The 22,889-nt window shown below is 42.4% G+C and overlaps 1 protein-coding gene across 1 annotated transcript in view; it reads right to left on the reverse strand.

The window, feature by feature from the left end:
- LOC110560032 (A disintegrin and metallopeptidase domain 3-like) overlaps positions 1–22,889 on the reverse strand; it is a 42,367-nt gene that overhangs the window by 10,447 nt on the left and 9,031 nt on the right. The window contains exons 5-16 of the mRNA XM_021655714.1: positions 21,210–21,286; positions 20,601–20,778; positions 18,855–18,920; positions 17,200–17,271; positions 16,829–16,995; positions 15,552–15,633; positions 13,009–13,145; positions 9,341–9,527; positions 5,994–6,092; positions 2,950–3,145; positions 2,412–2,499; positions 1,995–2,175 (exon numbers count right to left, since the gene is read on the reverse strand). Of these exons, the coding sequence (XP_021511389.1) occupies positions 1,995–2,175; positions 2,412–2,499; positions 2,950–3,145; positions 5,994–6,092; positions 9,341–9,527; positions 13,009–13,145; positions 15,552–15,633; positions 16,829–16,995; positions 17,200–17,271; positions 18,855–18,920; positions 20,601–20,778; positions 21,210–21,286 (1,530 nt within the window). The remainder of the gene's footprint in view (positions 1–1,994; positions 2,176–2,411; positions 2,500–2,949; positions 3,146–5,993; positions 6,093–9,340; positions 9,528–13,008; positions 13,146–15,551; positions 15,634–16,828; positions 16,996–17,199; positions 17,272–18,854; positions 18,921–20,600; positions 20,779–21,209; positions 21,287–22,889) is intronic.

A 22,889-nucleotide genomic window follows, 5' to 3' on the forward strand; every position in this document is an offset into this window, starting at 1 on the left:
ATCAAACAAGCTTAGTATCACTTAGAAGCCTTAAGTGGCTTTGTAATCTTGGGGATTCTTTTGTTTTTAATTTAGAAATATATTTATTTATTTTGCCTCTTAAGTGCAAACCCCTTCTTCCTTTCCTCCTGGTCCTTCCCTCCTTCCTCCTCTTCCCATACTTCATATTTACAGTAATTGTTTCCAGTTTTTAAAGCTGCTTTTGTACCAGAAAGCTCTTCTGTGATTATTTGTTTTCTTTTTTTTTAACATTTTCTCTTTTAAGTTTATTACTAATTTACACTTTCCTCTTGGTTTTTCATTTCTTAAAACACTTTAAATATGCATACACAAACTGGCATGATGAAGTTCATAAAATTAATGTGCTAAAACATTTTTAAAGTAATCTGTAAGCATCTACTTTTATTAAAATGCCTGATAATTGTGCATTTTTGTCATTACATTGCTCATTCTTAGCTTTATGGCAATGTCCAGATGTTGTGTATGGGACGATTCACTGGGGATGACAGCAGACTGGGTAAAAGAGGACATTTGGGGTTGTTCTGACACTGGCCCTCAAGATCTGCTTACACCCATCCTTGTGTGTAAGCCTGCCTAAGACATTATACCTGATTGATTGATGAAAGGCCTATGCCTGGGCAGAGCAGAATGGAGGAGGCATGGCTAAGGTTCCCAGGCTTTGAGGACAGGAGAATCACGAGAAAGGGACAGATGGGAAGAGAGGAGGAAGGAGGATGCCATGATGGGTTAGCATGGAGAAGGAATCATGTGGGCTGAGAGGAAGGATCCCAAGGATGGCATGGATGGAGAAAACACCAAGATGAAGAATATAAGCAAGTATATTGGTATTAAGGATGGAAGGTAGACCAGATGAGGATGATTAAGGCAGATGGCATTGGATGGGGGCTGGGAGATGGATGGTGAGTTTATTGAGATAGCATAGGTAGAAAGATCTGCCCAGCCCAAAGTAAATACGGCAATTAGAAAATCTAACAGGTTGTTTGTGTGTTATTATTTATGAAAGTGGGTTAAATAATACCACCACAATAATTATGGGGCTAATATAAATAAACTTTATTATAAACTTTACATAGTCCAACACTCATTCTTATCTACCACAACAGAGGACTTGTTGAAACACATTGCAGTGGGTTTAAAGGGCGAGTCCCAGCATGCGTACACGCAAAGCGTACCCGAGTGCAGTTGAGGGCAGCGGGAAGAAGGCTGCGGACTTCTTAATGACTTTTTGTGTGAAAACTTAGGTTACTTACCAGGTTTTTTTTTTTTTAAAGCAGTTTCAGCCAAAATGCCTGTACATTTGCTTTAAGACATTACAACTACCTATATGAATCTTTTACTAGGCTTTTTGGAATTTTCATCCAAAAAAATTAAATTTAAACCTTATGTTTTATGATTGTATCTTATAGAAGGGAAATTGTCTTTAGAACAATATTGTGTTTTAGAGTATTAGGGGATTATTAAAAATGCATGATTTACTTAAGTAATAATAAAATCATAAATTCTCTTTGTTAATTAACGCATGGCTGCACACTTGGCTCTTTCATTTCTCTTTAAAATTTTTCACATTATTCTGGCAACCTGACATTTTATTGGGATTTTTTTTTTTACTATGGTTTTTGACCCTTTTTGTAGTTTATATAATTGCAGACCAGATCTTACCCTAAGAAGAAAGTTTAGTTTCCCAAGTGTGAGAAGACAAGTTTAAGTATCAATAACGAAATTCCTGGGGGGGGGGAGGGGAAGCTTCTTAGACCAACGGCAACTCTGATTTTCCTTTTAAAGATTGCCGGCTAGCACAAAAGCAAATGGATATTGTTATGCTATTGTTATAGTTGCATGCCATTCTGCTCTGTTATTGTGATGCTATGAGAGAAGTTGTGAGCACACTCGCGCACATGTATGTTCCAGCGTGTAGGCATTCATAAATCCACTATACACACGTCATGCACGAACATCAGAAAAGGTACGTTTACCTGGTTTGGACCGCAAATGGTACCGTCGCTAACATAGGTCTCATCTGTGTCTCCAGGCTCCCTTAAGTGTGCAGACAAGCACACTTGGTCTGACAGGTAAGTATACTGGACATCAAATTTTTCGGTTTCTACGATTTCTGCAAAGTTCCAGTAACAAACCAGTTTTCCACAAAATACGTCGCTGGCAATAAAAGGCAGAAAAGTTATACGTTGTCACTTAGCTGTCTGATCCATGAGTTCCACGGTGCTTCAGTACATGAGGTTAATTCATCACCTTAAGGCAGACCGTAATAGCAATAGGCTGAGAACACAGACCTATCGCGAAATGCAGCACCTGGTCGCCTGTGAGCAGCTGGCACATCTCTGTAGACCGCACATTCCGCCCACGGAAAAATGTGCAATTTGATGAATGCATACCTAAAGTTGCAGCGTCCATGACAGTTTCCAAACTTGTCATTTTGCATATTTACTTCTTGTGCACACAAATAATTAGGACCCTTAGCATCTGGGGAAAAAAAAAAAAAGAATTTCAGGTGTCTCATGCTGAAAGGAAAAGAGCAATTTTACAACACTTAAAGCTGTAGGAAGTTTATACTGAGACAATTGGTGTCTTGTAGTATAAATGGGAGCAGTGGGGCAAGACTGAACTAAAAAACTACTCAGAAAAAAAAAACTGTGTCAAGGAAAACTGTTGAAAAAGTCATTCTCTCTCTGAAAAGCCATCCTCCAGTTTCCTACTCTTCTCCCGCCAATGGCCTCCACCTTAACTCATATCCTATATGGCTGTGATGTCATAGTCTTTTCCTTTGTGATAGGGAATGGATTTGCTTTGATTTTATTTTCAAATGTGTGTATAGATCCATATTTTATAATAAGGCTACAGGACAGATTTTGAAAATAATGGCAATTTTAAAAATAACCCGACCCACCCCCCTCCAAAAGACACATTCCTTACATTTTCCGAACAAATTCGAGCATTGCCTATCCAGGTCTTGGCAGACCCCATTATAGCAGAAGGCGGTCCTGTTGCTGCAGGGTTCGAGGTTTGCAGCTATTATGTCAGGCACACAGTATTCAGAGGATCCGTTGCAGAACTCTGGGAAATCACACAGGTCAGTACTCCTCCTACACATGCGTCCTCTCTCGGCTATCTGTGAGACAAAGAACACGCCGGTTTTGGTCGGGGCCACTCAGGTTTTTTTCTTTCTGGCAATTAGGCAAGAGAGGTTTTTCTCTACTCCTTTAAAAGATTATGCAATATGGACTAAAACCAGTTTCAAAAAAAAAAAAAAAAGATACAGTGAGCTGTTGCTACAACATGGGGAGCAACAGCTTGTTTAAGAACTGTCTAAAATAAAAAGCAAAAAGCAAACGAAAAAGACTTCCAAAGGATACATAGACCAACCCCCACAAGATGCCACTCTTCTGCTTCAAGAATTCATTATCTTTTTTTGTGTATACACCATGGAACATAATTATAATATGGTGCCAGTTGCTTCCCATGTGCCCTGACGGAGCGTCTAAGTGTTGGTTACAAACTTCTTTATTACCAGAAGCTGTGGGTAAAGCAACTGGTCCTGCTGGTGTTCGTCCTAGCTTTGCACTTGGAGTTGTGTCTAAACTGAAACCATTAAGGAAAATGCTTGGATCAAATCTCTCAGTTTTGCACAAGGTCTGATGAAAGCTTGACCATTTGCAAGAATGCAAAGAAGAGAATGGGGCCTCCACACTCAGGGCAGATGACGGTAAGAAGAAAACGCGCAGTACCTAAAAGCAAAGCCCTGCTTCTGGTCAAACATATCTGGCAAAATAAGCATGCATTCATAGAACCCATTTGGTTGCTCTCCACCACGCTCTTCCTAATGACTAACACTGAGAATTTTCACTCTAGAATGATGAGCTGTATGGAAGAGCCCAACTTTGAGATAAAAGTTAAGACAGGGGTTCTAGCATCTGCTAGGAGAGCCTCTCCACTCAGGTGCCTTGAAATAAACCTTTGGCTCTAGCCATCAATTCTCGGAGTAGAAGACAGTGGACCAGAGCCCTACCTTTGTGTCTACTACATACTGCTGGGTTTGTCTCCACTGATCTCATTTTTTTTTATGGTTTTCAGAATGAGATTTGCTATTACTGTTTGTCAAACAAACCTTGTTCTCATTTTGTTGTATGTTATTTATTTAATAAGAAAGAACCACATTCAGACATGACTAAGAAAAATTCCTAGCACAACAGTTTTGAACAGCACAGCTGGAGGTATCTTTGGGACAGACTGAAACATGTGAAAGAAAGCAGTGGCTAGAAAGTTGACCCATGGGCTGAAATCAAGGACATATGGAAATTAGAAAATATTCAAAAGATCTATCCTGTGGATAAATGGCAGGTTTCCACAAAAAGAAAAAGAAAAAAAAAAAAAACAAAAACAAAAAAAAACATTCTCCAAATGGCCATCTTCTAACTTTTAAGACTTGGGCCAAAAGAAAGCTCTCCAAAAGTGGAGACTGCATCTCACATGGACTTTCCTGCCAACTTTTTGATCACTTCCCCTTGGTGGGACCACCTTGCCAGGCCACAGGGGAAAGAGCACACTCTGATCCGACTTGATGAACTGCGGTGGACCTGAAGGGGGCCTCCTCTTTTCTGTGGAACAGGGGAGGAGAAGGGAGGAGAAGGGGAGAGAGAGGGAAGGAGGAAGGGAAAGATTGGGAGGTGAGGTGGGATGGGGTTACAACCAGGATGAAAAGTGAATAAAAAATAAATTTAATAAAAAAAAAACAAGATATTAGCCCTCTGTCAGATATAGGGTTGGTGAAGATCCTTTCCCAGTCTATAGGCTGTTGTTTTGTTCTGATGACAGAGTCCTTTACAGAAGCTTTTTAGTTTCATGAGGTCCCATTTATTGATAGTTGCTCTTAGAGCCTGTGCTGTTGGTGTTCTGTTCAGGAAGTTGTCTCATGCGCCAATGAGTTCAAGGTTTTTCTCCACTTTTCTGTTATATACTCACTTACAAGTAGATATTAGACATTTAATATAGGATAAACATACTAAAATCTGTACATCTAAAGAAGTTAAGCAAGAAGGAGGACCCTGGGTAAGATGATTAGTCCTTACTCAGAAAGGAAATGGGATAGACATCGGAAGAGGGAAAAACAGGGAACAGGAGCCTACCACAGAGGGCCTCTGAAAGGCTCTACCCAGCAGTGTATCAAAGCAGATGCTGAGACTCATAACCAAACTTTGGACAGAATACAGGGAATCTTATGAAAAAAAGGGGGAGATAGAATGACCTGGAGGGGACAGGAGCTCCACAAGGAGAGCACAACAGGACAAAAAAAAAAATCTGGGCTCAGGGGTCTTTTGTGAGACTGATACTCCTGATACTCCAAACAAGGACCATGCATGGAGATAACCTAGAACTCCTGCACAGATGTAGCCCATGGCAGCTCAGTCTCCAAGTGGGTTCCCTACTAATGGGAACAGGGACCGTCTCTGACATGAACTCAGTGGCTAGCTCTTTGATCACTTCCCCCTTAAGAAGGGGGGAGCATCTTTACCAGGCCACAGAGGAAGATAATGCAGCCAGTCCTGCCTGATGAGACCTGATAGACTAGGGTCAGAGGTAAGGGGAGGAGGACCTCCCCTATCAGTGGACTTGGGGAGGGGTATGGGAAGAGATGAGGGAGGGTGGGGGGATTAGGAGGGGACGAGGGAGGGGGCTACAGCTGGGATACAAAGTGAATAAACTGTAATTAATAAAAAAATAAATAAAAATTTAAAAAACAGGAAAGAAAGAGACAAAAGAGAAAGAGAAAGAAGAAAGAAAGAAAGAAAGAAAGAAAGAAAGAAAGAAAGAAAGAAAGAAAGAAAGAAAGAAAGAAAGAAAGAAAGAAAGAAAGTTTTCCAAAAAGAATCCAAATTAGAACATTTGAAGGATTTTCCCAGACACTGGAGAAGAAGTGGACCAAAGACTCCAGAAAGGGAGCTCCTGCGTTTCAGGCTTACCTTGCACGTTCGTCTGTCACAGCACGCGCCTGTGCCACACTCGGCATTGTCGATGAGCGTGCAGAATCTAGCGTTACAGCAGCTCTTATGGGTACAGTTCTAGAGAAGAAAAGACAATCAAGGTGAATGTAGGAATTAGAAAGCATATGGATGATTTTTTAAAATCTCTTTTCAAAGTACAGTCCTGGGCTGCTTGAGTAATCTTCCCTGCTTTCCAAATACCCCCTCCTAGTCACAGCCCTGCCAACAACAGACCGTACTTTTTTTAAAACTGCAGCTTCGTAAAGCTCTAGCGGAACAGGCAGTTTCTACACAAGGTGGCTGGCAGCACCGCCTAGCGCACAGGCTGGGCAGCCACTGTCTCTGCAGTCCTGCCAGTGTGACCGTGAAATGTCACCTGTCACCTGATCCTGGCCAGTTCTAGGCTCCTGTGAGCTTTCATCTTTTTTCTTTGTTTCCAATTTCTTCAAATAAGCCACGTGGCTACAACTTTTTAAAACAGCCTTTACATTCAAGCTGACCCAGTCCAAGTGGATACCAGCCCCCCTCCAAACACCTCCTTTGTGGAACTCTTGCAGATTAATCCAGTATTTCCCCTCTGGAAACGCCCTGTGGACAGGTCCTGGACCGCTGGGACCCACCTGTGGGGAAGAGCCGCCTAGCAGCACCCGGCTCCACCCATCTGCTGCCTGCATTCCTCCCTGCCTTGCCTTTCTCCTGGCAGCGGGGAGCCTCTGCACCTCTCTTCCCACCTCTGCCTCCTCAACCTACCGTGGTGCTTGCTCAGGCTGCTCTCTTACCAGGAGCCGTGGGGAATAAAAACTTTGTACAGAGATAAGAAAAGGGCACACTGTGAAATTACCGTTGAAAAGCATGTATTATTTCAGAACACGAGGTAAAATTAGAAGGCACCATGATTAATTGTTTCTTCCTAAAGGAACCAGGATACTTCAATTTGGAAAAGATAGTCTTTCCAACAAATGATCCTAGAATTATTGGATATCCGTGCACACACGAAAGAGTTAGCCTGACCCAGAACAATTTTCATTTATTAAAAGCTGCAGGACAGAGATTACTCAAATGATGAAAAACAATGACAGTGGGTTGTGATAAAATTGCTGAAGTGGTTTGTAACTAAGTTTGGATACACTAAACCCACGATCCTGGAGGACAGAGAAAAAAAAAGTTCCTAAACTGCATTTTCCAAACTTACTATATAGTCCAATACCTGTTCATTGATAGCATTTAATTATCTTTAATATATATTTTCCTATAGACTGCTTCCTATGCAGGAAGGCTGGTGACTATAACAGCAAGTAATGATTATTTCAAAATATGCTATTTTAGAACACACACACACACACACACACACACATATGTTTAACATATATGTGTTTAAACATATATATGGGTGTATGTGTTTAAATGGAGTTATACTGCACAGAGGGCTAATCTTTCCTAAATGCCATAGGTTATCAAACAAAAAGCTCAGTTTTCAGGTGTGGAATAACTCCCTTCAAGTTGTTCGTTGGTTATTGGTCATTGGGTCTTACAGCATCCCCCAAAACATAAAAGTCGTTGCCATTGCTCTGAGTTATCCAATGGAACCTGGAGCAACAATGTTGCTTCTGAAGACGACACATACTTTGATCACAAGACATGGAGAAGTCAGAAGTTTCCTTCCTACTGGCTAGCTCTCATGGTGTGGGATGGCGCTGTGCAGGCTGCTGGCAAAGGAGCCATCAGCCATCAGCAGGCTTACCCCCCCGCCCCCCCCCCCCTTGGAAGCTAAAACATCATTTGTCCCAGTGAGAAATACACAGCAGCATGGATTGTTACAGGTGTAGCCAGCTACTTTCTGACTGGGGCTGATGCCTGGGACCGGGACTGGAGCCAGGAACTCATGGCTGGGCATGTCATAGACCCTAAGAAAAAAACTTGTGACTACTATTTTGCCAGTTGGATAGACTATCAAACTATCATTTTTATTTATTCATCACTTTTACGCTTTTTTTTTTCTTCTCGCATGTGGTTTTATTTTGTTTTCTTGGCTTGGGGAAGTTTTGTAATTGTACTGGGTTTTTGTTTCTTTCAAAAGAAAGAACTTAAAGCTGGGTATAGAGAGAGGATCTGGACATAGGTTCTCAATCTGGGAGTTACAAGCCTTTTAGGGGTAAAAGGAGCCTTTCACAGGGATCATCTAAAGCTATCAAAAAACACAGATGTTTACATTCTGATTTACAACAGTAGCAAAATTACAATAATGAAGTAGCTATGACAATAATTTTCTTCTGGGGTCACTAAAACATGAGGAACTATATTAAAGGGTCACAGCATTAGGAATGTTGAGAACCAATTATCTGGAGAGACTTGGGAGGGGAAGAATATGATCAAAATATATTTGAATTTAAATTTTTTTAAATAATGAAAAAGAAAATCCCCAAAATATGTTTTAAAAGATAAAAAACGTTAATTATGACTGAGATTTTAGTCTAATGACCACACCTCCCCATTACCCTTTTCTTCTTCTAAGCACCCCCCCCCACACACCCGTCCTTGCTCTCTTTCAGCTTCATGGCCTCTTTTTCTATTAATTGTTATTATATGCATATGTGCACATATATAGTCCTAGATATAACCTGCTCAGTCTATATAATGTTTCTTGCATGCATGTGTTCAGGGCTGGACATTGGTATTAAATAATCAATTGGTGTGTTCTTCCCTGGGGAAGACTATTTCTCCTGCCCTCAACATTTCTTACTTATATGTAGTTCTTCATGGAGGGCTGAGGCCTCAGGAGCATTCTTCCCTTTCACTTTAACAGGTTCACTGGTGGCTTTCTTGCTGAGCAAATGTTGGTAAGACTTTATGGGTATGACTTCTGATATTACTAGGAGACACAGCCTCACAGAAAACTCCCTGATTGTCTGACTCTTACAACCTTCCCATCCCTCTCCCAGGACATTACAATGTGCTACAAACTATCAGTCTCCCATATTCTATGAAACTAATCCCCTATCTTTAAGGTAAATATAAGATACTAGTAAGTTTCTAAAACTCTTTTAAGTAAGAACGAACAACCTCGCTCCTATTATAAGCTCAGTTACAAGTACCATTTTGTCATTGTCTTGAGGCAGGGCCTGCCCATACAGCTAAGGCTGATCTAGAATTCTCCGTCCTCTTGCCTGGGGGCAAGGGAATCACCATACCCATCTCTCTTCCATGGTTAATACAAGGTCCTTCATCTCTGAAAACGATGTCTACCCCCTTCTCGTACATATGTATCTACAGGACTGTATGTGAGACATAGAGCAGGCATTGGAATAGCTGGGAAGTTCCTAACTAACCTCTGGAGCGCCGCAGTCACACTGCTCTGGAAACTCCAAGACGTGGTTACCGCACTCTCCTTTTTGGGGCAGAGCAACATGTTCTGGCGCCCATGAATTCTTAAGGCAGTTCAATTCAGGCTGTGAGACCAGCTGCTTGAACCTGTCCATGCTGCAGCTGCTAAACACCTTTATGCCTTGGGAGCGTCTGAAAAGAAATCAATGTTCCTCAGGTAAATGAAATGTTAACCACTCTCCCAGTAACGGTCTGTAATAAAGTGTATAAATCCCCGAATACTCACCTTACAGAAGAGCCAAGAAGAAGAGGGGGAGTTACCTCTAGTTTTAGTACAGGTCATAACCAAAGCAATACATTCGTTTCTATTGTAATTTGTTAGACTCAATAGACAGAAAATAAAGGGAATTAGAGGGAAATGACACTCAGCTCCAGGAGCACAAAGGCATGGCATTAGTTTCAACATAATTATTACTATAAGAAGCTCAAATGATCAGTAAGAACATGGAGGAGTAATGTAAGCAGAAAGGTGGAAGATATTAAAGATGATTCTATTATTGGTGATAAAAGTAATGCACTACTTTAATGCTGAGGAAAATGAAACGAACAGCCTCATATTCCTTTTATTTTTTCAACTCTATTTTTCAGAACAACTCCTATCCTTGTTTAACAGTGATCTCTATGGCCCAAGCTCATCTCCTAGACCCAACTGATTCTCACGCCTCAGCCTCCAAGTCTTTATGTTACCTACCCCAGCACCTGTATTTCTATACACTTAAGTGCAGAGTTCAGAGAGTTGCTGTTTAATTTTGTAGCCATCTCAGACTGTTCTCACGGAGGCAGATATGATCCAAGAATCAAATTTTGCCTCTTGAAAGTAATAACCCTGGGTTGGCAGGAATGATCAATAGGTAAGAATGCCTGTCCCGTCAGCCTCAAGACCTAAACTTGGTCCCCAGAAACCATGTGGTGAAGGGGAGAAAGGACTCCCCAAAGCTATCCTCTGGCCTCTACCCATGCATAAGAATACATAATAAAATCTTGAAACAGGGAAACGGTAAGACGGTGGCGCTGCGTCCCAATGTACTTTACCTTAGGTGTCCTACACAGACAAGGCCTTGGTGTAAGCTCACTATGGATTTAGGGAAAGAATGAAGCACCAGCCTTTGACTGCCCTGGTTTTTGTAAAGCTTTCGTGATCTTGGATGGGTTTGTAATTGCACTGCAGTTACTTTGGCCAATGCCCCTTGCTTTACTTTTGCGAAACTGTCACCACAGGAGGCTGTTGTGCTCATCTCACTGTGAACTAAAAGTTGGTGTATAATTCCAGTTTGCTCCATTACGGTAAAAAGATTTCATTTGTGATAAAAGCTACATTAGCCAAGGCATGCTTGACAGCCTCCATTCAACTACATATGTTTTCCTCCTTGGTTTATAAATGTTTAGAGATTTATGATCATAGTTTTTTATATATATAAATTATAATCAATCTTTGGTTTTAATCTGTAATTTTCATTGTATTCACTCATATGACTGGACTAACATGAAACCACTTTCTTTTTTTCACTGAGTGGCACACAGTCTATGACTAGCACTGTTCTCCATTTTCAGTCGAGTGAAGGGTTATCAGAACCTCTCCGTCTGCTGAGGTGGCATTGCGCAGACTCAGCTAGCCGCCCACACTAGCTTCTGTGCCCTCAGGAGGGTCTCTCCCAGTGTTTTCTGCTCACCTTTGGTCCTGGAATCAATCATGACTCCTTTTGAAAGACAAGAACATTTAAAGCTCAGATTGGTGATTTGGGGTCTCATGGTTAGATTTCTTTATACAGGTGCTGGGGTAGGTAACATAAAGACTTGGAGGCTGAGGCGTGAGAATCAGTCATACAAGCAGATGAAGACACATTCACGATACCTTCATGCTTTCCTGTCAGCTACCTCATCGTGCTTTGCACTCCCACCGTTAGGGGAGGTGAACTATCAGTGGTTTTAGAGTTATAGTTTCTACACGTGAGCAGTGTATGGATGTGTGTCTGTGTTGTATACATGTGTGTACTGCTTTATGTGCCAATGTACATACATGAGGAGGCCAAAGGAGGACCTCATGTCTCTTCCTCTAATGGTTACCCCCTCGTTGTCTCACACAGGGACTCTCACTGAACTAAAAGTGCATCTTTTCAGTGGGGCTACCTGGCCGGTAAATTCCTGGGATCTCTCTGTCTCTATCCCCAAATTGGGGTTCCTGACAGAAGTGGCCGTGCTTCACATTTTTTACAAGGGTGCTAGGGATTTGAACCCAGGTCCTCGTGATGGCACAGCAAACAGTCTTACACACTGAATCATCTCCCCCTGCCCTCTATTAGCTTTTTATGGGTCCCCAGTATTATTTCTCTTTTATTCCATGTAGCCACTTGGCATTGTGAGATTGTGTTATTACTGAGTGGCCTTGCACTGTTGGTGTATTTTAATTGATTCATTCCATTTTGGGACTTGCAGTATAGTCTTATTTTTTGCATTTTCTACTAGTTTTTCCTAGGTTATTTCCTTTACCACCCCTCTCCAGGGCTTGAAAGACACTGGGGAGACTAAAACCAGTGTTTCCAGTTTGATGGTTTTGTGCATGTGACTTTCATCCTCTCCCTCATTCATCATCCCCACGATCCTCCCTTGGGAAGGATGCATGCCCTTCTTCAACCCCTCCTCCTGGCTGACTGAACCCTCCACCTTACACTTACCTCGTGACTTCTCTCAAAGTTCTTTGCACAGAATTTTAATTCTCTCCCATCAGCTGAAGGTATGTGCATTCTAGGACACTTGCCCCTGAGATCCAACGTGTACAATTTATATATGGCTGCATGCTTGAAGGGCCTAACTGGTGACTAATAATAAGCCAAATCCAACAAATGAAACTGTCCTGGATATTTCAATATTTAGTAATGAGTTGTGATAGGCAAAAACATAGGAATGATAACGCCCTCGCTTCTCATTATTAATAAGCTTCCGTGGATTGTTTTGAGAACACCTATCTCCCAAAAAGACTGTGTTTGTGCTCCCTCTGGTACACTATGCATCCACTTCGCAGGGCACATTAAATCATCTGTGTTGTATAAATTGATTGTGTATTGCTGAGTTTATTATAAAACCTCCCATTCTGCAAACATTCAGTTTCTACCCCAAAGCCTCAAGTTCTGCTTCATTCCCAGCTCATCTCCTTATTCTTGCCCTGCACCTTTAGCCTCATTGTTGCACTTTGCTTTCTTTTTCCAGGCCTGCAATATTCTTCCTCATAGTCTCAATAGTTGCTAATTTTTTTTTTTGGTAATATTTTATCTCCCTCCACCCCAATGTGCACAGCCGAGTCTCCTTACTCACAGGCCCGGTGGGTCCCAAGTCTTCTGCCATTTCCGCATTATCGCATTCCCATCCTCACAGGCATATCAACAACGCAGGCAAGTGAAGCCATCAGCACCCGCCTTCACTTCATACGCTAGTGGTGACTGCTAATCGTGCTTTTCGTCACGCTCTAAACTCGTTCTCTTCCATGTGCTTTAAATAATTGCATACACATCCACTTAAGCTGCTCCTAGTCAAGTCGTACTGTGACAAAATGCACATCAAAAAGTACCGCAAATAGTTCCTAAGCATCTATAGGAACCAGATCTGGGAAAGACCTTACATTGCTGTGGGGGTCATGATGCAGGTGCTCCCTGGACAGAAGCAATTGTAGATGTCATCATACGTTAACCCCAGGTTAATCCCCAGCAGCTGTGTCAGAACAACGGCAAAGCCCTCCACAGTCAACGTCTTTGGGTGCTGAGTAGATAGAAAGAACAGAATTGTTGTATAAGTTCTCCTTCTCCCCCTCCTCTTCCTCCTCCTTCCTGTTTGCTTCTATCAGAATTTGTTTGACAATGGTACCTAAACTAAAATTCAAATTCAAGAAAATATAATGTCTAAACTATTTTTAAAATGTAAAAAAGAAAAAAAATGACAGAGGGACAATATCCAGAATATATAAAGAACTCAAGAAGTTAAACAGCAACAAACCAAGTAATCCAATTAAAAAAATGGGGTACAGAGCTAAACAGAAAATTCTCAATAGAGGAATATTGAATGGCAGAGAAGCACTTAAAGAAATGCTCAACACCCTTAGTCATCAGGGAAATGCAAATCAAAACAACCCTGAGATTTCACCTTATACCCATCAGAATGGCTAAGATCAAAAACGCAAGTGACAACACATGCTGGAGAGGATGTGGAGAAAAGGGAACCCTCCTCCATTGCTGGTGGGAATATAAACTTGTACAACCACTTTGGAAATCAATCTGGCGCTTTCTCAGACAATCAGGAATAGCACTTCCTCAAGATCCAGCTATACCACTCGTAGGCATATATCCAAAAGATGCTCAAGTGCACAACAAAGACATTTGCTCAACCATGTTTGTAGCAGCTTTATTCATAATAGCCAGAAGCTGGAAATAACCTAGATGTCTGTCAATGGAGAAATGGAAACAGAAATCGTGTTACATTTACTACTGTGGAATATTACTCAGCAATTAAAAACAAGAAAGTAATGAAATTTGCAGGCAAATGGTGGGATCTAGAAAAGACCATCCTGAGTGAGGTATCCCAGAAGCAGAAAGACACACATGGTATATACTCATTTATAAGTGGATATTAGACCTATAATATAGGATAAACATACTAAAATCTGTATTCCTAAAGAGGCTAAGCAAGAAGGCAGACCCTGGGTAAGATGCTCAATCCTCATTCAGAAAGACAAGTGGGATGGACATTGGAAGAAGGAGCATTCACTCAGATCTTTATACTTACTATATCTAAAAACAAGATGAAAATGAATTCAAGACCTAAGCAAGAGATTCTCAACCACAAAAGAGAACAGGGGAAAGGTTCAGGACATTGACACCATCATATTCCTGAAGGATAGGAGCAAAGACAAAGACAGGCTACAAATGCCCCTGTTTCAATGGCATGATGAAAGTAAAGACAGCAACACTCAGCAATAGAAAAAACATTTGCAGACCACATGTCTGACAAAGGATTACTATTCACGATGCAGAAAATGCCCACAACTCAACAACGAACCATTAAAACATTGGAAAAGTAAGCAAAATACTTGACTAGCTATTTCTCCGGTAATACATGCTAATGTCTATCATAATGTATATCATACTGTACATGAACTGGGATTGCATCATTTGTGACTGCCAAAACACAACCAAAACCAATGAGCTGCGCCATCATGCGCATTAACCTGTCTCTATTAACTCAAACAAAACAGAGTAAGTTTGGCTGACCATGCAGCTAGTTACCTGTTGGGGAAGGGATCATACGCTGGCATAACCTCTATCGAAACCAACATTTTAGTTCCACAAAGGACCAATAACAAGACTGGTACATAAGTCAGCATGCTGACTGCTGGGTATACACCTAGACTAACCAAGACTAGGACCTCAAAGAGAGATCTCGCTTTGTTTCGTGTGTCCCAGTATGGTGCAAAACAACAAAGGCGTGTCCACGGAAGTTCTGCTGACAGAACGAGACACGTTAAAAGGCGGTATAGGCTGATGCTATCGTGTCCCTGAGGGGACATCTTGCGTGCTTTGCGGCATAGATTAACCAGCCTTAAGAACATCGCACTGCACCCAGGAACTCAGCGGCAGACAGGACTAAACTGTGTCAGCCCACTTAGGAAACCTCAAAGAGGTTATAACGGTAGAAACAGAACAGGGAATGAGGCTCCCCTGGCGCAGAGAGGGGTTGCCTGACCGATCTGGAGACTCCTTTTCAAAAAGCGGACATATCTTGAGACTTATTTCACAACAAAGCAAACACAGTCAGCACTATGGAACTGGTTAAGACCGCATTTGTGGGATGTTTTCCCCAAGCAAACAGACTCTTGTTTTGTTTTCTGAGACAGGGTTTCTCTGTGTAGCCCTGGCTGTCCTGGCACTCAATCTGTAGATCAGGCTGGCCTCAAGCTCAAGAGATCTGCCTGCCTCTGTCTCCTGAGTGCTGGGATTAAAAGTGAGCACCACCACTGCCCGGCACAAACCAACTCTTTTATAAGTTATAACAAAAGCCTTAAAAAACATCCGTTCTAAAAATTTACCAAAAGTGTACCATAAATGCACCCTGTGTCTTGTTGTTCCCTGAGGTGACCCCGGACATTACTGTTGGGGATCACAGAAGACATACCAGAGCGATTCCTACTGGAAACTTCGGATTGCAGGCCATCCCATGATAGGTTGCTCCCACATGGTCAGGGTGATCTTTATACCTGAATTAAAAGTTCACGTCAGTGAACTTGTTTCAAAGTGTCGCTAGGAAGGGCATTTAAACAATGGATTTCTGAAACTTCTATATCCTTAAGCATGATATTCATCACACAATACGCTTTCTGCCACCAACCACTCACTACGTAGTAAAAACACCAAGTATTATGCCCTCCACACTCAATAGGAATTTAAGTTTAAAATGGTGTTTTAAGATCCCACGATACAGCCAAGCGGTGGTGGCACACACCTTTAATTCCAGCACTTGGGAAGCAGCGGCAGGAGGATTGCTATAAACTCAAGGCCAGGACAGCCAAGACTACACAGAGAATCCCTATCTCGAAAAACTTAAAAGAAAAACAAAATTCTATGATTCCCAATTCATAAGTCAAAACCTAGCAAGGCCCAGCATGTCCGTGACTCCCTCTTCAGGGTCAGCAGCCCTGGGCGAACACTGACTGTAAAATCTAAAAGCCGGTATTAGCTATTGTCAGGCTTTCACATGCTGAACAAATCCTAAAAGGGGCAGGGGGGAGGTTCACCAAGAACAAAGAGGTGGTGTGCAGAGGCTAACCCATTAACACTGCCTTCAAACACCCAGCCTGGCCTCAGACTCACCAGGAGGCAGCCGGAGACATGTGGGGCCTTCTCTATCTCTTAAGATCTTCACAAGGAAACTTCTCATATTTACATTTCAAATGATTGAGTGAGTAACACGGAAATCTGCAGGAAGACTTCTGAAACATGCTGACCAAGTAGCTAAAAACTACACCTCAGGTTGCTATGGGAACACTGGAGAGCAGCCACAGGTGCAGAGAAGCGGTGGTTGGTCCATTTCAGTTATTTACTGAGAGATGAATTTGTTTCTCAATGACTAGTATAAATGATCAAAGGCCATTTTTTAAACAGCAGCATAGGCGACTGTTGGATTCATAGCGTTAACATCACGGCGCAAACATCCTGTAAGGTCTTTAGAAATGCAGAGGCCCATGTTCACCCTGCTGCTGAAGTGGGATGGGGTGACGGGGTCCCCGAGTGGGGGGGTGGGAGGGGAGAACAACCGGGTCTGTCTATGTGATCAGATCTTTGCATTCTGCCTCTGCTGGCCCTCTCGCCATCTCAATCTTCCCCGGAGTTCTGCTATAATTACAGACGCGTGACTTTGACGGAACTGCACGTCGCTGTGAAGAAAGTACTCACAGGAGTAGGTATGTTATGTCTGGCACTGCTGGACCTGCTTGTCTTCGCTTCCACAGCAGAAACCTTTGCAGGACCTCGTCAATGTCCCCGTTCGTCTCGATCTTATTTTGGTCAGACCAGATCTCCAGAGAGGTTAGCATCACTGTTACCTTCAGCTGGGAAAACATCTGAAAAGAAGATGTGCCCAGTTTGGGTGGATCACCCCCCTGCCACGACCCCTAGACGCTGGGATCACACTCAACAAATCGCTTTGAGGAGAAAACCCAAACCACGGGTTAAGGTGCTGGGAGGGACATGAATGTCACACACAAAATAATACTGTGTTTGCGGTCAACGTCAGTCTCTTACTGTGATGGGGTGGGAGTGCTTACCGTGTTGATGAGACCAAAGGTATGAACAGTCTTCTGAGTCACGACTCCCACCTCAGAGCCCATACTGTCAAACTGAAAGATAAATGTGTTTCTCAGTTACTAGCATAAATGATCAAAAAGCCATTTCTAATGGTTTTTGATGTAAAAGTTAAGATACTGCAGTACACAGTGGAAGAGGCAAAGTAAGAACGGGTGAAAGCTGATTGACAGGTAAGTTCACGGTCGCTATGTGACCTTTTCCTAATTATTTGCTGTGTTTTGCACCTGGGCCTAAAGCTAGCAATTAAGAGTATTAAAAGGGGATGGCTGTGATTAACTCCCTCTTTACAGGCATAGCGATTAAGATTGGATGTGTTAAAGGACTAGAGCCTGTAACTGATAAGAACGAAACCAGGAATGCAGTCGCCGACTCAGTATGAGCACATTCGCGGTTCCGTCATCGTGTCTGTGTATCCCAGCTAAACAGCTCCCTTTCTGAACAAAGTCCAGAGCCCGGGAATAGTGGACAGCTACCAGACTATGTCTTCATTTAAGGAAATAATAATCCTAATACTCTCTCTAAATATTATTTATGATTGTATGTTAATTACATTTGTAATTTATGTGATAACTTTAGTGGTAAGCCAATTAACAGTAAGGACGTACAGGGTTTGAAATACCGAGGCAAACATTAGATTTTATATGTATACCTAGGAACTTACAGAGAGCAATGACAGACGTAGATGCATACATTGGGCAGTATTTAGCCGTGCTTCTTTGAATATAAAACCCAGCCTCAGGAAGAGCGCACTATGTGGATGCAGCGCAGCAGGGGGCCGGTCTGCATGGAGACCGGGAATGATGCTACGTTGCCCACAGCTTTTAAGGGAATCCCTGTGGTGCAACTGAAAGCTTGCTTTCAGGCTCCAATGGAGACAGCACAGAAGGCAACAGAATGCTGTGTGCCAGGGATGCGGCAGACAGGAGCAAGGCCGCTCTGCGCTTTGGTTCCTGTAATCTGAAAGTTGGTTTAGATATTTTTCTGCCAAAACAAAACTGCTTCTAAGGTGAAAATGCCATCGTGTGATAGAATCTTCGCATAGAAAGTCCCGCGCCACTGCGACAGCCCCCGAAGCCAGGAGAAGGCCAACTGATGCTATGCCATTGTGCCCTGCAGCGCTGTGGCACACTTTTGAGCAGAGAGGGGGAAAAAAAGTTTATCTTTTGAGACAGGGTCCCCTTATAACACTGACTGGTAGGAAACTCAGTCTTTCTGCCTCTCCCTCCTAAGTGCTGGGATTACTGGAATGTGTCATCGTGGCTGACATTTGGACAGAGTAAAACTGTTTGTATTAAACAGTGAAAAGTAGACAGAGGAGACGACTCAGCAGCTAAGAGCATTTCTACAGGACCTGAATTCCATCCCCCAGAACCCACAGGGCACAGCCATCCTTAATTACAGTCCTTGAGGATATGATGCCCTCTTCTGGACTCCCAGAGTACTGCATGCACGTAGGGCATAGACATGCAGAGCAGGCAAAAAACAAACAAACAAAGCACCCGCAGCCATAAGGGGGGAAAAGTAACGTAAGAAAAGAAAGCAATTCCAGTTTCATGTTCACATTCCTGCCTGATTTCTCTACCAAACAAAGACCGTGGGGAGACATTGTTCCTACCATGGCTTTGTCCATGATGATCCTTACTCTTAGAGTCCTCTTCATTAGTGACTCCTCTGCCACTTTCTGCAAGACAAAGCGGTCGATAACATGAAACCTTCAACCAGGTGCGCATCTGTGTGTTAGGACTGACTCAGGACTGTTTACTGTACTTATTTTAGTAACATGAACGACGAATATCATCTCCAGTCTCAGAATTCTTCAAAGTAAAACGCTCTAACGACAGTTTGGCTGGGTCAGAACCGTTCGGGTCTCATGATGAAAACAAACAAAACCTTGGCTATTTGAAAGGTGCTTCTTTTCCATGAGTTTTTCTATCTTTGCTGAGTGCCTGTCATTGAAGATGTCTATGGAACTGCTCATCATTTATTTACAAAGTAAAATATACTAGCCACAATGTATCTTGTCATTGCTGGTTTCTTGAACATTCTTTTGTAATGTGGCTTCTTTGTTTCAACAAAAATTTAATATTTAATAACATGAGATGTGCATATATATGTGTGTGTGTGTGTGTGTGTATGTGTGTGTATGTGTATATGTATGTATGTAAATAGTTGGCTGCTGTGATTATGAAGATCAGTTAGTCCAATGTCTAGAGCAAAAGCCAGGTATCTGAAACTGTTCCAGTTCCAGAGCTGGAGACCCAGAAGGACATGACACTGAGGTTCCAGCTGGAGCCAGACTGCTAGTAGCAGGCGAGGGTAAGTTTGATTCTTCTCAGCCTTCACCTGATTTGGTGAGGTCTTTGAATGGGATGAAGTACGGAGCTTTGGTGGATGAGGTTGAAGTCTAACATGTGTGGATAGCTGTCTACAAATTATGGACTGCCCTTTCTCAGAGGGATTCTAAAAGTCTCCCCAGATCTGGGTGACCCCAGATTTTGTAAGGAGCATCACATAGCCCTCGGGGCAGATTACAGGCTGGACTCTTTCGTGATAAGGAAACAGGTCCAGCAAGCATCTGGGAACTCCTAGAAGTGCCCCACCCTGCTAAGGACCGACGTCTTCAGCAGTGACCTTCAGTTGTACTCAGAGATACTCCCACCATAGGATAATTAGGTACTGTGTTCTCCAACTTGTGATAGGGCTGTGCTACCGCAGGTAAAATGAGGCCCTGTACCACTACACGTAAATCAAATATCCGTTGAATCAAATACATTCACCCATATTATTTAATTTAAGAATAGGTGTAAAATTAAAAATATGCAATCATATTAATAGAAAATTTAAAAATTTGAAGCAAATAGCCATGGTTAAATTATTTTTTAAATAATCTGGACATTAATGAACGAATATTCATGATGAGGCATTTGAGAGCAACTACACCAAAGCTCAGGACAGCATGTTTAGACAGTGAGATTTGAGGTGATAGGTCATTGTCACCACTCAATTTACTTTCAAAGTTTGTAGCAAAGTAATGTTTGGTTTTATTTTTTTTTTTTTACAAACCAAATGCATTGACAAAGAAAATACAAAGAATCAGTAAGTAAATCCAGGACCAATTCTGATAATGGTATGCAAGTTCATACAAATAGCAACTTTGTGTATGTATAAAGACTCTTTATGTAACTATGCCAACCGTTGTGACAAGTTTGTTATTTTTTAGTTATGTCTACTTGTTTTCTAAAAATTATCTGAGTAAAGCAATGATATCTTAAAAGAGATATAGCCAGTTTAACTTTGTTTCCACAATGTATCCAATCTCAAAAATTTCAATATAAGTAGCTCATATGAAAGTCGAACTCACCTCTGGTTTTACAAGAATTCGGAAGGACTGACTTTCATCCTGGGAACTTGAGAAGTTTTCTTTAAAGGGGGAATAATCAATTTTATTATTCTTTATTTCATAAAGTATGTGTTCAAATGTAGCTGAAGATTCCAGTGGCTCGATTCCATAAGTGATGTTCTCTAACTGCAGCAAGCCCCTGGACGTATAAAGAAACGAATGTGCAGTTAGAGGTTTTCCGCTCAGAGATCACACTAAAAGTGCTTTTCATAAATTCTGTATCTAGTCTCTCAAAGAATCACTCAGTCTTACTTGAATTAAGTTTCAAACCCAATTTTATACCTATGTTCCCTCCACTATGGCATTTAAGAACAGTTGAGAGTTGAGGTGGCTAAGAAATGCAGATTCTATTTCTGCTGGCGGAGGTGGGGGAGAAGGCGAAATACAAAGAAGCTCCCAAAAAGTACATGAAAGGACAAGAAAATGAGGAGGAAGTAAAGGACCCGTATGAACAGTCTCCAGGTCTGTTTTGTTTTGTTTTGAGGGGGGATGGCTCATTCTGTTCTCACAGAAGATGGTGGAAACCCAGGGTTTGACGTAGAGTCTCGGTGTACACTTCCAGAATGGTACCTGAGACCTGAGCAAGTGCTGAGTGTCACAACTGATGCTGGAATCTCGGCCGCGTGTCCTTGATAAAAGCAATGGCTCTACGAAGGAGCAGAAGAAATGTTACAGCTGATTCGCAAATGCAGCCTTCAGGGTCACACCCACTTCCTGACAACAGCAAACGTCTGAATTTAGCCAGTATATCATGTGTCTGATGCTCAATGTCCCTCCCATCTTCCCGCACATGCTTCCTCAGCACCTCCTGTGCTTCACACGTCATTACTTTCCTTTCTCTGAAACATTCCTGCTATAATATCCTTGCTATAATTTTGACAACTATTTATACTATTTATCTGAATCGTTTCCTTTTTCAGCAAAATTTCCTAAGTGTACGGTTTATACCCTTGAGGCTTATGATTTATAACATTTGGCTGAGCTCAACTATGAACATTTCATTCAGGTTTCTGAGGTTACACAAAGGGTTTTTTTTAATTTGTTCATTTATTTTACATGCCTGCATGCACATGTCACAGGAGGCATTGAATGGTCAGTCCTCTCCTACCACGTGGGGATGGAACTGAGATTAGCAAGCTTTTCAGGAAGCACCTGTACTCACTGGGCCATCTTGCCAGTCCCTAAGTATCTAGCTGACATCTGTTCACTGTGCTTTCTCCCACTTTCTCACTAGAATAATGATAAATCATCACTAGTGTAAGCCAAGGTCAGCGATTCCCGAGCTTGGCCACAGTTGCCTCCACAGTGAGCTCCTCTTCCTCATAGGTCTAGGCTGTAGTGACTTCCAGATTCCTTTTTGTGTCTACACTGTGGAAGCTTCCCTGCCAGCTCACTGCCTCCTTCAGTACTAAAAGCATCCAGGCCTGGAACTCCATTTAATGGTCACTCACAGGACATAAGCCCCATCCCAAACCTCATCCCCATCAATTAGAGAAGTAGGCTGGATTTCTCCACAGGGGCAGCCATTAGAGGCCAGATAAGCCTAACATACACCTTCAGCACAAGGCCCAATCCACTCACCCTACATAGCTTTCCCCCAGACAGGGTGGCCTGTACCGTGTAGAATGTTAGGCAACAGGAGCAGCAACCCACACCTGCAAGTATGGGAAGTTCTTCCCCTAAAGAAAGTGGAAGGTACCCCAAGTTCCCAACCCACTAGTAACCTCAGGAGAGAAAAGTCCTTAGGAGTCTGCTGGCTGTGCTTCCCCAAAACGTGTCACAATATCTGCCCAGCAAGGGTCACTCAGAAGTGAGATGGACGGCGAAACACAAGGTTGGCAATTAATGAGAAGAAATCCAGAGAGAATTCTGTCTGTCCCACAAGCCTCACATAACCATACCATCTGCTTCGGGCAGGGCCACCAGACGCGCCCCACATCTGATTCACTTTCCACAATACTGCTTCTGGGGTAACACAGCAGCTCTAGACACAGGATGAGGCCTCATAGAGCCTAGTTTCAAGCAGGAAGAAAAGAAATTGTCCAGTACCCTGAGTTTTCTAAGAGGGTTGTGGAAGAGCAGCATCTGTCTTCATTTGAGGAATTGTAATGTAAAGACCATGGCACAGCTCCCCACCACGTCTATTGCAGCACTATCCACCATAGTCAAAATACAGAACCAGCCTAGGTGCCCATCGGTGGGTACATGGATAAAGAAGATGCCACAGAACCCCTGAAAAAGTCAATTAAC

This window comes from Meriones unguiculatus, chromosome 4, assembly GCF_030254825.1.
Source record: "Meriones unguiculatus strain TT.TT164.6M chromosome 4, Bangor_MerUng_6.1, whole genome shotgun sequence".
Taxonomy (NCBI): Eukaryota; Metazoa; Chordata; class Mammalia; order Rodentia; family Muridae; genus Meriones; species Meriones unguiculatus.